Source organism: Glarea lozoyensis (genome assembly GCF_000409485.1).
Source record: "Glarea lozoyensis ATCC 20868 chromosome Unknown GLAREA19, whole genome shotgun sequence".
In the NCBI taxonomy this organism is placed as follows: Eukaryota; Fungi; Ascomycota; class Leotiomycetes; order Helotiales; family Helotiaceae; genus Glarea; species Glarea lozoyensis.
In genome coordinates this window covers 440,982-455,118 of record NW_007360993.1, presented here as the reverse complement: position 1 = coordinate 455,118, position 14,137 = coordinate 440,982, and the positions used below count along the sequence as shown (strand labels likewise).

At 48.6% G+C, this 14,137-nt stretch overlaps 6 protein-coding genes across 6 annotated transcripts; 4 read left to right on the top strand and 2 right to left on the bottom strand.

Annotated features, from left to right (window-relative positions):
• Nucleotides 1–42: 42 nt before the first annotated feature.
• On the bottom strand, nucleotides 43–909 carry GLAREA_12668 (uncharacterized protein; the record flags this gene model as incomplete). Its single annotated transcript, XM_008083449.1, has 1 exon — nucleotides 43–909. One exon carries the CDS (start codon nucleotides 907–909, stop codon nucleotides 43–45), a length of 867 nt encoding a protein of 288 aa, XP_008081640.1.
• Nucleotides 910–1,524: 615 nt separating this feature from the next.
• On the top strand, nucleotides 1,525–3,087 carry GLAREA_12667 (uncharacterized protein; the record flags this gene model as incomplete). Its single annotated transcript, XM_008083448.1, has 1 exon — nucleotides 1,525–3,087. One exon carries the CDS (start codon nucleotides 1,525–1,527, stop codon nucleotides 3,085–3,087), a length of 1,563 nt encoding a protein of 520 aa, XP_008081639.1.
• An 846-nt stretch (nucleotides 3,088–3,933) lies between these two features.
• GLAREA_12666 (Ribonuclease Rh-like protein) lies at nucleotides 3,934–5,056 on the top strand (the record flags this gene model as incomplete). Its single annotated transcript, XM_008083447.1, has 4 exons — nucleotides 3,934–4,030; nucleotides 4,087–4,303; nucleotides 4,356–4,496; nucleotides 4,546–5,056. 4 exons carry the CDS (start codon nucleotides 3,934–3,936, stop codon nucleotides 5,054–5,056), a joined length of 966 nt encoding a protein of 321 aa, XP_008081638.1.
• Nucleotides 5,057–5,679: 623 nt separating this feature from the next.
• Nucleotides 5,680–7,544, top strand: GLAREA_12665 (P-loop containing nucleoside triphosphate hydrolase; the record flags this gene model as incomplete). Its single annotated transcript, XM_008083446.1, has 6 exons — nucleotides 5,680–5,731; nucleotides 5,894–6,146; nucleotides 6,228–6,280; nucleotides 6,388–6,690; nucleotides 6,738–7,078; nucleotides 7,131–7,544. The coding sequence occupies 6 exons, from the start codon at nucleotides 5,680–5,682 to the stop codon at nucleotides 7,542–7,544; spliced, it is 1,416 nt and encodes a 471-aa protein (XP_008081637.1).
• A 568-nt stretch (nucleotides 7,545–8,112) lies between these two features.
• On the top strand, nucleotides 8,113–10,253 carry GLAREA_12664 (uncharacterized protein; the record flags this gene model as incomplete). The annotated part of the gene is made up of 3 exons (XM_008083445.1): nucleotides 8,113–8,436; nucleotides 8,494–9,616; nucleotides 9,676–10,253. 3 exons carry the CDS (start codon nucleotides 8,113–8,115, stop codon nucleotides 10,251–10,253), a joined length of 2,025 nt encoding a protein of 674 aa, XP_008081636.1.
• Nucleotides 10,254–11,435: 1,182 nt separating this feature from the next.
• GLAREA_12663 (MFS general substrate transporter) lies at nucleotides 11,436–13,389 on the bottom strand (the record flags this gene model as incomplete). Its single annotated transcript, XM_008083444.1, has 6 exons — nucleotides 11,436–11,566; nucleotides 11,677–11,907; nucleotides 11,955–12,547; nucleotides 12,594–12,855; nucleotides 12,930–13,139; nucleotides 13,191–13,389. The coding sequence occupies 6 exons, from the start codon at nucleotides 13,387–13,389 to the stop codon at nucleotides 11,436–11,438; spliced, it is 1,626 nt and encodes a 541-aa protein (XP_008081635.1).
• Nucleotides 13,390–14,137: the final 748 nt, after the last annotated feature.

The following is a 14,137-nucleotide window of genomic DNA, read 5'->3' as shown; positions in this document are numbered from 1 at the left end:
ATTCCCCAACTCCTACGCTATGCCACAAGTCATGCTAAATTTTCATCTTGATTTCAAATCCTTCAGCACTTTGATAGCTTCGTCGTTCGCATCAAATGCTCTATAGATGCCAAGAAGCTTGATGAGTCTTGACTTGGCTTCCTCGCCCCCAGTGGCAGTCTGCTTCAGTGAAGTGTTCAGATCCAGTAAAATCGTGTTCCTGACTCTAAGCATCCGCGATTGCTGCGATCTAATAAACGGATGATCCTCACCAGCCTTAACCGCCAACCGCTCCACATGAAGACAATCGCTCACCAACCGCTGGAACTTCTTAATACTCGTCCCAGCCACAGGACCCGAAGTGAGATTCTCTTCATCATCATCCTCCTCATCTTCACTCTCACTCCACGAATCATCATCATCATCACCAACCGCCCTTCCGAGCGACGAAACCATAAGCCTCTCCTCCAACTCCTCCAATCTAGCATCTACCTCTAGCAACCTCCTCCCCGCCGCAATCTCCCCACTCACCCCCCTCTTCTCCTTCAGTAAACCCTCAACCTCCACCCTCCTCTCCCCCACCCGTCCCTTAACCTCCTCCACGCCCCTCTTAAACCCTAGTAGTCCAACCCTCACATCCTCCACCTTCTCCTCCCCGCCCAGTAAATCCGAACCCAGACTCAAAAACTGTTCATAATTCGTGTTCACCAGATCCAGCAATTCCTTTGAGAGTGCCTGTGATCGCTCTCTGAGATCAGTGCGTAAATCCTCGAGCGTTTGATGGCGGTTGGAGAGCGTGGAGAGGTATGTTGGGGCGTCGAAGTTGGGGATGAGAAAGTCGCTGCGGGGGAGGGCTTCTGGGTAGGGGAGGTTGTCTTCGTCGTCTGAGGAGATGGAGCCGGAGGCGGTGCCAAAGTAGAATTTGCTCATTTTGAGAGTTGTTCAAGAGGGATTTGGGATTTAGTTTTATGTTTCTTGACACTCATGTGATTTGATTCGTGTTGACTTGGATTGAGTTAGAAATCGATATCATGTGACTGAAAGTTATCAGATCAAATCCAAATTTTATGGGTCTTGGACTCGTACGACGACCCCGCTTCAATACCCGAGAACGGAGAAGAGTGCACAGCGAGGGATGTACTCAACAGCCTGCCTAATGGGTATTCTATTTATTTTTGTAATTTAATTATAATTTCCTACATAGAGCTTGCAGTCACTATAATTTAACATCCCTTTTATAAAGGCATTGGTATCCAGGTGGGACTTGCACGTGTTCCCGTAAAAATCCGGTCCGAACTCGCAAGCAAAAATGAGCTAAGCGAGAGCCACTGAAAATGGAAGATCTAATCAATCTGATAAGAATTCGAACCCTCCCTCATTCTTTCATTCGTCCATCTCTCAAAATCGACTTACTGATCGATCGAGCCTCACGTCGCCTGGATTCCACTCTCGTGTGCAACTTCACATCGTGAAGCCCATTGGGCTTCTTCCTCGACGTCTCACCACCTGACACCTTTTTCCGTGTTCCAATCTAACATCGGTGAGATGGCGTCGCCCGCTGTGTCCACGCCTTCTACCGCAGGTTCGCCTCCAGCTATTCCACTTGCACCAGCTCCTCCACCTCTTGCAATCAAAACCACGGATTATTCTACTATGGCGTCAATCGCTGCTTCACCCGGCGGTCTTCCAACTCCAACCGGTATGATCACACGAAAGGAATGGGTCATCCCACCTCGACCAAAGCCTGGCCGAAAGCCCGCAACAGACACTCCACCAACGAAGCGCAAGGCGCAGAACAGAGCTGCACAGCGTGCTTTCCGAGAGAGACGAGCTGCAAGAGTCGGTGAACTCGAAGAACAGATAGAGGAGATAAAGGAGGAACACCAGAGGCAAGAGGTGGAAATGCAGGCGAAGATCGTACGACTTGAGGCTGAGTTGGAGAGATTTAATGGGGAGCTTCAATCTTGGAGAAGTCGATGTGAAATGCTCGATCGAATTGCGGATTATGAAAAGAGAGAGAAGGAGGCTGCGTTGGCTGAATTATCATACCTTCGAAATGGTGCAAGAACCACAGGGACAGAGGCCGTTCCGCTACCACCAAGACGTTCTCGTCAGACCGAGTCACATACTCCTATGGCGCCTCAATATACACAACGTATACCTTCACCTGCGCCAGATATGGGGGAACTTGGATGTGGAGGCTGCACTTCCTCAACCAGTTGCGCATGTGCGGAAGAAGCTCTGGCTCTTGTGACGTCGGGGTGTGGAAAGTGTACAGCTGATACACACTGCCAGTGTCTTGAAGAGACCATAAATGCATCAAACAATCATGAATCTATGGAGCTCAAAAGACCTCATTCTCCATCAACAGAGGCGGCAAAGCGTCGACGTCAATCAGATGCGTCTACGCCACTTGAGATTGACTTCACGGCTCAGTTCTCAACGAAGCCTATATTACACCAACAAGCTGAGCCTGTACCCCAAGCTAGACCACCTCACGAATCTTGCGGTTTCTGTGAGGAAGGCACATACTGTATGTGTGCAGAAGCTGCCGCCGCCGCTGCAAATGAGCGTGACCATGAAATCCGCCTGGCACCACTCCTCAGTGAGGTTACCCCTCCGCCATCTGACAACGATGTTGATGGGAGCAATATCAAACTTCCATCAATGCAACCCTTCCAAATGCATCGACCTATCGTAGCTCAGGCAGCACCCAACTCATGTATCAATGGTCCTGGTACTTGCCAGCAATGTCTCTCTGATCCGAAGTCTGGACTTTTCTGTCGCTCGCTCGCCGCCAAGCGTGAGGACTCATCATCAGCTGTCCCAGATGGATGCTGTGGTGGTAATGCTGGAGGCGGTGGATGTTGCAAGTCAATGTCAACAGCTGCTCCATCTGAACCGCCACCCAGTCTATCTTGTGCTGATACTTACAAGACACTCTCTACACATAAGAACTTCGACCAAGCTAGTGATGACTTAAATAGCTGGCTTGGCAGACTTCATGCTGTGCCTCCTCACCATGCTGGCCGTGCTCCAATGGAGGTGGAGGCTGCAAGTGTTATGGGTGTGCTGAAGCTTTTTGATCGTCGCTTTGGTCGGGATTGATGGGTGATATGGGAATTTGGACGAACTCAATCCTGTCCTTTTTCACGAACAGAACACTGAATACCGCCCAATATTGGGTCGGAGCTCAAAAATCACTTACTAGTGCTAAACATGTCGAGCCGTGAGCTCAGCACATGATCGAAGATGGGCCAACGCCTCATAGAATCACGTTGGAAGACATCTATCAACAGAGACTATTGCGGAAGTAGGTAATAACCGGTCTGGGGGTGTATAATCCAGAGGCGCATTCAGTGATACATCACATCTCTTGGACCTGTATGCTGCATAGAAGATATATTTGATAGCATTCGATCAAAACATTCAGAGCATCCTCTTGCTCGTAATTCGCCTCTACTCGGAAAGTTTTCATCATTTATGTCTACAACTGTCATTTTATCTTCATTTTCAATAATCGGCCACTGTATGTTTTGGCACACAAGGCGAGTCTTGAGTCGCATAACTCCATACTATCCTCTTCGGCCTACTCCGATCAGATTTCTCAAAGGCCCCCTCATCCACCGCACTTCCCACGTGCTCGCTAAGCTGTACTGCAGCAACAACCTTCCGCTTCAAGCCTAGAACGTCCTTATCACAATGACTACCTTCTCCTCTCACCGGTATATTTTAGATGCATGGCCCATGATATCATTGCTCGGGAACTCCAATTGGTTTCTAGTATCCAATCAATTTCATCGTGTGCCTTTGTAGGGTCGTACTGGGAATGTAGCACTGCAGGAAGCTCCTGCGGGGCAGAAAATGTCTGGTAAGCTATAAGTAGGTGAGGAAGCTGTTTTCCTCGTGATTTTGAATTCTAGAGGCAGCTCCATATCTGCCAGAATGTTCAAAATGAAGTCTATCACTTTTTCAATGCAAGTGATTCTTGGAGTCGCAAGTGCTTCGTTGTATCCAGGACAGAGTAACTTAAATCATACCTGTGCCTTGCGTAAGTTTCAAAAGCATCAATCAAATATTATCTATAAGCTAACAGTGTACCACCAGAAACACCATATCTATCATGTTCACCTCAAGCAAATCCTAACACCACAGATTCCTGCTGCACCGAAACCTACGGCGGTCTAGTCCTCGCAACCCAATTTTGGAATACCTACACCGGACTAGAATCTTCAGGTCAAGTCTTACCCAAAGACTCATGGACGCTGCATGGTCTCTGGCCTGATTACTGCGATGGAAGTTACACTCAGTATTGTGATCTCAGGTAAACCTATCTAAAATATCAGAAACGAAGTCCTGCTGACAGTCTACGAAAGTCGCCAATACGACCCCGTCCCCTCACCCAACACCACAACCGGAACCCCAAGCGGAAAACCAGTCCCAGCCTGGAAAGGCCCCGATATCTCCACCTTCCTCGCCCCATTCGGCAAACTCGACCTCCTAGCCTACATGAACAAGTACGCTTCCCTTTCCCCCAACCCGCAATTCCTCTCCTAACAACAACAGATACTGGATCAACCAAGGAGCCCCCAACCCCGACTTCTGGGCCCACGAATTCAGCAAACACGCAACCTGCTTCTCGACCTTCGACCTCCCCTGCTACGGCCCCTCCGCGGTCCCCAACGCCGAAATCGTCGATTTCTTCGAGACGGCCATCGCGTATTACCGCATTTTACCAACCTGGGGCTGGCTTGGCGCCGCTGGGATCTACCCTTCGAACTCTACTACTTACTCTTTGGGTAAACTGCAAGGTGCGTTAAAGGACGGGTTTGGAGCGACGCCGTATATTGGGTGTAGCGGGCCAAGATGGAATGAGACGGCACTGGGGAAGGGGAGTGCAGATAATGGGAGGACGGTGTTGAGTGAGGTGTGGTATTATATGCATGTTTTTGGACGGGTGCAGGGACGGCAGGGGGTGCCTGTGGAGGCGGGCGCGAACGGGGGGAGTGTTAGTAGTTGTGTTAAGGTGGAGGGGGGGGTGAGGTATTTGGAGAGGAGTGTGGGGAGTGAGGTTTAGGTTTTGAGGAGATGAATGGATCTGGTGTGTTGAATAATATGAATTCTAATATGTTAAGTCGAATAGGTATCTCACAAGCGTCGTAAATTCGGTATTTTGATTAGACTTATTTAACAAAGCTACTCGAATGATGTGGCTGTAATAGCAAACCTCTGATGCTTTTAGGTCCATGTAGTACTACCTTTTTTATCTCAGGCTATACATTTAACATAACTGGGGGTTTTAACAGTAGATTTTTCATTGTGTAATTTCCCAATGTTAATTGACCTACATATTAGGCAAATTTCTCTAAATCTAGACTCGAGTAGATTTATCTAATAATCTCAAGATGTTAATTGGAATTTACCATGTCAATATCCCTCGATTTTAAGCGAGTAGAAGCAGCTCAATATAACATCTTACCCATACTACACCACAATTCTCCTCCTCCTACTACTCAATACCCCCCCAAAACACTATAATATCTCAACCCAAACCTCCTAAACCCAAATCCCAATCACAAAAATCCTAGCTCCCCATCACCATCCTCCCTCTTCACCTCACGTGACACCCCGCACCCTCACTCACCACCACGCGACGCGACTCATCTCACCTCTAACCAAACGGGTCACCATGCAAACAAAATGGACTACGAATCCATCCATGGCGAAGGCCATTCGAATTTTCCTTCAACGCGTAAATACCCCCTCTCATAACCCCTTTCCTCATTCTTTATCCTAAGTCCCGTTTCTTACCTCCATACCCTCTCCCAAAATTCCATCTTCCTCTCAAAGCTCGCAAACGCTCACAACCTCAAAAGCTCGTAAACTCACTATCACATAACTAACACACACCCAGATCGACTCCCAACCATCTCCCTAGCCCAAGCATTAGAGGAAAGTAAGGGGTCTGGACGGTTTATTTCTACGGGTGTGAGGGGGCTGGATGGGGGGTTAGTTAATCGTGGGGATGAGGTGGATGGAGATGGTAGGGAGGAGGGAAAGGGAGAGGGTGAGTATGGGAAGGGAACTGGGAAGGGAATTGGTGGTGTGGAAAGAGGGAAAGTTATGGAGATTTATGGACCGCCTGGGGTTGGGAAGACGGGGGTTGGGTATGTGTTTTTCTGATTTTGAGGGAGGGCATGGGGATGGGATGGGAGATAGGTTTGAGGATGAGGCTGACGGTGGTCTAGGATGCAGATTGCTGCGAGTGCGTTGGGGAGTGGGGATGGGGTTATGTGGGTTGGTAAGTTCTCTATTCTCTTGTCGCGATTTTTGAATTGTTATTTGATTTCACTGCTTACGCCTCACTTGCTATGGGATTTTTGTTCTGACTAACCTCCTCGATTCCAGACGCATCACATCCCATCCCAGGAATCCGGTTCATGCATATACTAGACTCTCATCTCCAGAAAACCAAATCGTCACAAGAAGAATCCTCATCGGAAATTCGCACTGCGGAAGACGCGCTCGAGAATCTCACTCACTATTCGGTGCCTACGCTGGCTCATCTACTCGCGCTGTTTTCGCAGCAAACGGCAAATCATCCTGCGCCGAATACTAGTCTCATAGTAATAGACTCATTCTCGACACTTATTAGTACAGCGTTTCCTCGCACTGCTGAACCTCCTGCTGTAGCTAATAAGAAACCGGGAGGTAAGCATTACCACTCAAGATTCAAGATCAGCACTAACTTTTTCCAGCACCCAAACCTACAAATCCTTCATCTCGAAAATTTCCAATTCTCCAACATCTTCTAGGGACACTTCAAAAACTTGCTGCGACGCGGAATATCGCTATTGTTATTTTGTCTCAATGTGTGACCAAGATGCGCCCGGGAATTGGTGCTGTTTTGGTTCCTGCGATAAATGTACCTTCTTGGGATCAGGGTCTGTCAAGTCGTGTGGTGTTGTTCAGAGATTGGGGATGGAATGATGAGGGGGGAGATGCTGTGTATGGAGCACGTCTTGCGCAGGTTGTCAAGGCGGAGGGTCTGACTCTGCCAGAAGGGAGAGGGTGGTTGGCTGGGTTTACTATTACTGAGGTATGCAAGTGATGCTTATCTCCTGAAACAACTAACCCAAGCGCTTGTGCAGACTGGAATTCGCTCACTACCACTCCCCACTTTCGCAGTATTCAACCCACCAACTGTTCCGCCATTCAATCCAAGACACTTCCAAGATGGACAGCCACATTCTACACCTCAAGTCCTACCTCAAAAACGAAAATTAGCATTTACGGACCTGGAAATTCCGGATAGTGAGGGTGAAGATGATGAAGATTATGGCTGGGCGGAAGAGGATGAGGTTGAGGTGCCGGTGATGCCACCGCAATGGCAGGGAAGTGAGGATATACTAATTCCAGATCCTAAGGAGAAAGAAATCGAAGCGGAAGAGGAAGAAGAAAACGATGTCGAGGAACCTGATGAGATGAATCCAAATGATGCGCTGCAAGATGGGAAGACTGGAACTGGAGAAATATTGGACAGCGATGACGAACTTGCGCTTTAACTCGAAAGTCACATAAACGACGAGCTGCAAAGAGAGGAGTCTACATACGAATCTTGCCAGTCTATTCTCGATCGATATTCACCTGCATGCATTTATTTTTATCCGGGAATTAATCTGTACATGGTTCTGGACGATCATCAGATTTCCGAATGACGGGTGCGCTTTCTTCCCCGCGACCCTGATCGACTGCGATGATCTCATACCCACAACTTCACCCCCATTCTCAACCATCACCGAGCTGAAATATGGAGATATGAAAACAAAAAGAAGACAACAAAGAGAACTGCCGCCAAAACATGGCCAATTGACTTTGGATTCTTGGTTGCCCGTTGCTCTAGTCGCGACCGGTTACTTGTCAACCGACGCCTCTGCCGCTGTCAGGGATGCGCCCAGCCGTCATGACGTGGTTGGCGTCGACGGTGCAACAACCAGTCGAGATTGGCAGATACTAGTAGGGACCACGAACGCGTGGAATTTGCCATTCTCCCATCAGTTTTCCATCGACATTTTCAATTCCCATCAGAGAGAAAAATTCTCTACAACAACTATTTTGACGGTTGTAGGAATTATGTCGAGTACGGACCCCGCTCTCGTAGGTTTTGCGCCTGCACCGGGTACAGAAGGACCAGCACTTCCTCCAGATGTCGCTGTACAGCCAGAGCGACCGGTTGGGAAACCAGAGATGGTGGAAACTGATTACGCCGAACCGCTAACGGTGAGCCACGAGCTTGCGACTGCGGATCATGAGGAAAAGGGTGCTGCACAATTGAACCATGATCAGACAGAAGTTAAAGATCTGGGATGGAGTCACCCAGTTGAAGATGCACCTGTGCCATTGGTGGGTGGGCTTCCAAATGAGCAATTATGGACGTTGATTAGACGGTTTAATAAAGTAGGTGTCTTTTTCTCCCAAGGGGTTGTTGAAAAAAATGCTAAGAAAGATGTATAGCAAATGTACCATGTCAAAAGCTTGCCAGAACCACCACTCGGCGGTCTAGATTTACAAATTGCCGATGAAGAGGAATTTTCACCTGATAAACTTCGATCGAATATTGAACGGCTTTACATGACCGTAATCATCACGGCAGTTGGATTCTACAAACATATCGCTCGACTCCGTTCCTGGCGGGAGCGTAATCGCACTCTTGCGTTTCTGGGCGTCTACTCAGTAGCGTGGTTGATTGACTTTCTGGTCCCAACAATCGTGGCTTTCTTGATGATCCTCATTGTTTACCCGCCGTCTCGACAATATTGCTTTCCACCAGCTCCAATAGCGTTGATCGATTCGAAAACTGGAGGAGTCAAGAAACCTACAGCAGGAGTTCTAGGAAGTGACAACAGTCTTACAGGCGCTCCAGAAAAATACCACGGCGAAGCAGTTGAAAACGAGGCGGCCAACTTTGTCAACGGATTCACATCGATCGCCATCTCTTCGGCTGCTGGAAAGCATCCTCAAGGTGATCCTCATGCCGGAGAAGAAGGAGCTAGCAGTATAGAAGATAGAGCTCCAGATCCAACAAATCTAGCTTTAGGTGCTGCAAATGCCAAGGATAATGTGTCAGGTGGGAAGCCAAATACCACCCACGATAAAACGAAAGAGCCCATGTCCGCGGCGATGTGGTCGAAAACGAGACCAGTTATGCATACCATAGCTGACATTTCAGATGGATTTGAAAGATTTGCAAATGCTCTCTCGCCAACAGCCCCATTTCCAAAGGACAAACCTCGAATGAAACTCGCAGGCTGTCTCGCTCCTGTTCTGCTCATCTCGATGTTCACAAGTTCATATATGTTCTACAAGATGAATGGCTTTTTCATCGGATTTGGATTCTTTGCTGATCCTATCATCTGGAGAGGACTTACTTATTTGAACGAAAAATACCCAGACTGGCAAAAGCTTCTCGAACTCCGAAATACATTGCTCAAAGGAGTCCCTACAAACGCCCAGCTTACAATCACCCTTCTTCGAATTGGAGAAGTAAACAAAGCTCCCCTACCACCACCACCCTACTCAGGACCACCTCCACCACACGATGCTCACGAAACAGCAGGTCAAAACCTAGAACACCTCGGTAAGCATCTCTCCCTTCTTTATCTCCCCACCAATAATTTACTCAACTAACCCCCCCAGAAGGCGTCCCCGACGACGAAATCGCCGCCGCCATCAACCCCGACCCCACAGTACCCACCCCCGCCGAAGTCCACCCCCCCAAAAAGAAAGCCGGCCGTCGTATCGTCGCGGCCCTCAAATCAGCAACCAAAGGCTCCGTCGAAACCATCCTCGGCACCGACCGCCTCAAAGCCGCCGCCGGCTCCGGCCACGCCAAAAACCGTCTCGGCGTTCTCACCAACGGTCTCCAGCGCGAAGCCGGGCCCGTCGCCTTCCCCTGCCGCTTCAAAGGCCGCAAAGGCCACGCTTACATCACGACCACTGCGACCAGTCCGGCGCTCAGCTGGACGACGGCGCTCGATGATCGCGATCCGGTGTTCTCGGTTGCGATTCAGGATATCATGGAGATTAAGAAGGTGGGGGGGTTGGGGTGGAAGACGAAACTTGTGGTGGGGTGGGCGACGGATAGGGAGATTGCTGATGGGTTGGTGGTGGTGGATAAGGTGGGGGAGAAGAAACATTTGACGGCTATTGCGTTGAGGGAGGAGCTTTTTAATCGGTTGATTGCGTTGGGGAATCAGATGTGGGAGGCTTGGTAGTGGGGTTGGTTTTGAGCGTTGTATGATACCCTTGTGCGAGTTAAATATAAGTTGTGGAAGTTTTGGACGGGTTGGGAGGTTTGGTGGTTTGGATTTAAGATGATAATTGATATAACCTATATCCAATTTCTTTATCAACCTAAGAAATACCGTCCCTATCATGTCATCGAATGTACCTAGGTTTCTACATCGGCCACCAAATTACCTAACCAACCGTGTCGAAATAAAATATCGGTCATGGAGTTGGGGGTCGGTATGTTGATTACGTCTTCGATGGCAAGTCTGTTACCGTTTCACGTAAAACTTATATCCCCCCCCCCACAAAAAGAACATTAGCAGCACTCTCCCCCGAATTTAGTTTATCATCTTCTACCGCTTCAACTATACATATTTATCATAAACCCATCAGTCTTTGATTCTCGCACAGGAATGAACGCTAATCCTGTAAGGTGTTTGATATGTTCTAAGGTGTGAGGTAGGGGATGGGGTGTTCATGGGAGGGTTGTGACGGTAGTTGATTTCATGGCGGGTGACTAGTTTGCGAAATTGAGTCGTGGTTGTGAGGGTTGAGGAGGTGATGGGTGGGAGGAGTAGGGATGGATATGAATACGTGATTTAGGAATAAAGCTTTTGTATGAGTATAAGGAGTGTGAGACGATAATAAGCACAAATCAAGTTCATGGTTTATCAAACCCTAGTCTACTTCTACGCACTACGAACAAAACTACTCCGAAGTTCATAGTATGATAACCTTACATTTGGGATATACCACGGGAGTTTGAGCTAGGCATGGTTGGTGTCTGAAACTTAATTGTGATATACGCTTGGGAATATCTGGTCTGGGTAAGAAGCTTATGGTTCGTTGGATTGAGATGTTAGTGTTCTTCGTGGCTCTGGTGGTAATGGATTTTTGGTTGCGTGGTTATGAGGTATGGTTATTTAATTACGTTCGTCGTCTGGAAGTGTTGTATCGATAGGGCTACATCGTAAGCTACGAAGCTGTTAGGAAGGTTATAAGTCACGCGGTACATCACCATCACTATCTTCCTCCCCTCTCAGAAAAAAGGCAATAGCAAAAGGTATCATATTAACTAACCCCCCTTATCCCCTCCCCTCTCCTCTTCCCTCCTTGTCCCCCCTCACGTCCCCAAAAATCAAAGAAGCACAACCAGCTAAGGCTTTTCATACGATACGATCCACACCCTTATCCTCCTCATGCACAACAGCGACCTTCTTCTCATCCATATCCTCGTGATGAATCTGTTTCTCGACCGCGATGACGGCTTTCTCGGCGAATTCCTTGTCTTCGAATACTATTGGGTTGTTAGCCATTGATGCATCACGCTCACGCCAGCAACAAATGAAAAGCCATCGTAGAAGGCGTTGCAGCATCGACAGGCCATCGTAGAAGACATGGACTTACAGAAAGCCAACTCCTCCAACGTCCGTCCACTCGTCTCAGGATACAAGAAGTAGATGAACAAGAACTCAAACGCGATCCAGCCGCTGTACACGGCGAAGTATTTCCAGTCGATGGCGGTCAGGGCGATGGGGTTTACGTTCTGCGAGAAGAAACCGCCGATCTTGCCGAAGACTTGTTCGATTCCGATACCGCGGGTTCGTTGGGCGTAGGGGAAGAGTTCGATTAGGTAGGCTGGGGGAGGTTAGTTCTGTGATATGAGGGGATACGGAGGGACCTACTGTATGTCAAGGCGTTGTTTCCAATGTTATAACATGGCGAGTAAGCAAAGTAGAAGAACAGGGCTGCGATTCCGGCAGCTTTATTGGTATACCCACCATCCTTGGCGGCGCGGAGTCGTTCGAAAGATATCGTGATGCAAACGAACACCGTCAACATACTACCACTAGACAACATGAACATGACTCTTCGTCTGAACCTCGACACCACATAAGCGGCAATCAAAGCAGTCGCGAAACTCCAGCATGCGTTAGCGAGATTGATGCGCGTCTTAGCGTAGGTGGAAGTGTAGCCCATCATGATGTACAACAGGTTCTGATAGTAGGAGAGTAAAGTGTTCCCGGACATTTGCGTGAACAGACCGAGGAACCCGGAGATGAAAACACGACGACGCATTCCGGCTGTGGCGATCATGTCCAGCCATGAGGATTTGGAGTGCTCGAGTTCGATCATGATGGTGGATTTGATCTGGGCCATTTCGGCTTTGACGAGGAGAGAGTCGGCGTCGCCTTCGGCGTGGTATTTGACGAGGACGGCGAAGGCTTCGTCGTCGCGGTCTTTGGAGACGAGATAGCGGGGTGATTCTGGGAGGAGGCTGGATGGGTTAGTTAAGAGCTGTGGGAGAGGAATCGGGGACGTACAATACGAATGCGACTTGGAGGAGGGACGGGCAGGCTTGGAGAAGGGAGGGAATACGCCATCCCCAGTCGTTTGCGATTTCAGATGTTGCAAGACTGATTGCGGCGGCGGTGATTTGACCGATGAAGTATGAAGCGTTGAAGAGGGATGTCAACAGCGCTCGCTCTTTTGGGTGGGCAAGTTCTCCGATGAGAGCTGATCCGGCAATGATACAGAATACAATTCCGAAACCAAGGACCATACGGGAGAAGATGTACATGCCAACTATTAAAGTGTTAGGAAGATAATAATGTGAAGTTTCGAGCTAGAGATGAAGGGATCTAGGATTCAGAACTTACGGTTCTGAGCAAAACCTTGAATGATTGCACCGATGATCATGATGACAGAACCAGACATGATAGCCCATCTTCGACCAAATCTCTGATTTACATATGGCGCGACTGGAACACCGAGGATAGAACCCAATTGGTAGCAAGAAGAAACGAAACCGAGAAGACCTGGGGAGAGAGTTGGTTTTCCCTTAGCATCCTTAGCACCATCGGTGAAATCTAATCACAATCTATTAGCTTTCATCTGATCCCTCGGTAACTTATACGTACATTTATTCCACGGCGGCGAGAATTGCAAAGTTCCAATCAGCGTCGAATCAAAACCAGAAGTCATTTCCACACCCATACAGCAGAGAAACAGGTAAAGATACATGAGTCTCAGCGTCTTCTTCTTGTAAAAAGGCACCTTATCCTCCGCGACCATGCGCGTGAGGACTGGGTCCGAGAAACCAGTTTCGGCACCACCCATCTTGACGATAGTTTTCCGAGTTGAAGGTTGTCAGATTGATTCGAACCAAATCCTCCCAGCTTTTAAGGTTCGATGAGCTGAAAAGGAAGACAGGTGAATCTCCCTCGGTGGAAGAGGCATTCATCTATGTATGTATATTCACTCGTGCCTGCCATGACCCGTCCCGGTTACGAGCGAGGTACTCCTCGCTTAACAATCAGGCTAAATGCGAGCAATATCGTGAACAATTCGGTGCCACCTTGGCTCCCTTCCCCATATGGAGATGCATGCCCGACCTGGAGAAGCGGGGGAAGAACAGAATAAACAATTGCCAAGTCCACGAGCCGCTTGTCACGCGGCTGTATCACTAATTCGTGTTCCTGAAAGCAGAATGCGGCGCTGGCCAAGACGGCAAAATACCCGATGAATCCGTACGCTTGGGCGAATTGGGCGGCCGTCGTTCGTGTTTTATTTGCTGACTGTTAGATGATCGACGGCGAGCGGCGTGAGGTTGAGTTGATTGACAAAATTCCCCGTTCCCCAGCGAGTTCGGCATTTGTTGATCGTTTCTTATAGGCCAATGGTTTGTTGACGGAATACGATATCCCTCAGACCTTATAATTCCCCAGGACGTATAATGGCCTTGATAGGTGTCGTTTCACGATCTGTCCGAGATAGTGCCTAAATCAACTTCATCCCACGTGGCTTCGGTCGAGCTCAAAGGGGAATCGCGAGCTGTATCCTTACACCATACAGGTCGGTAAGGTTG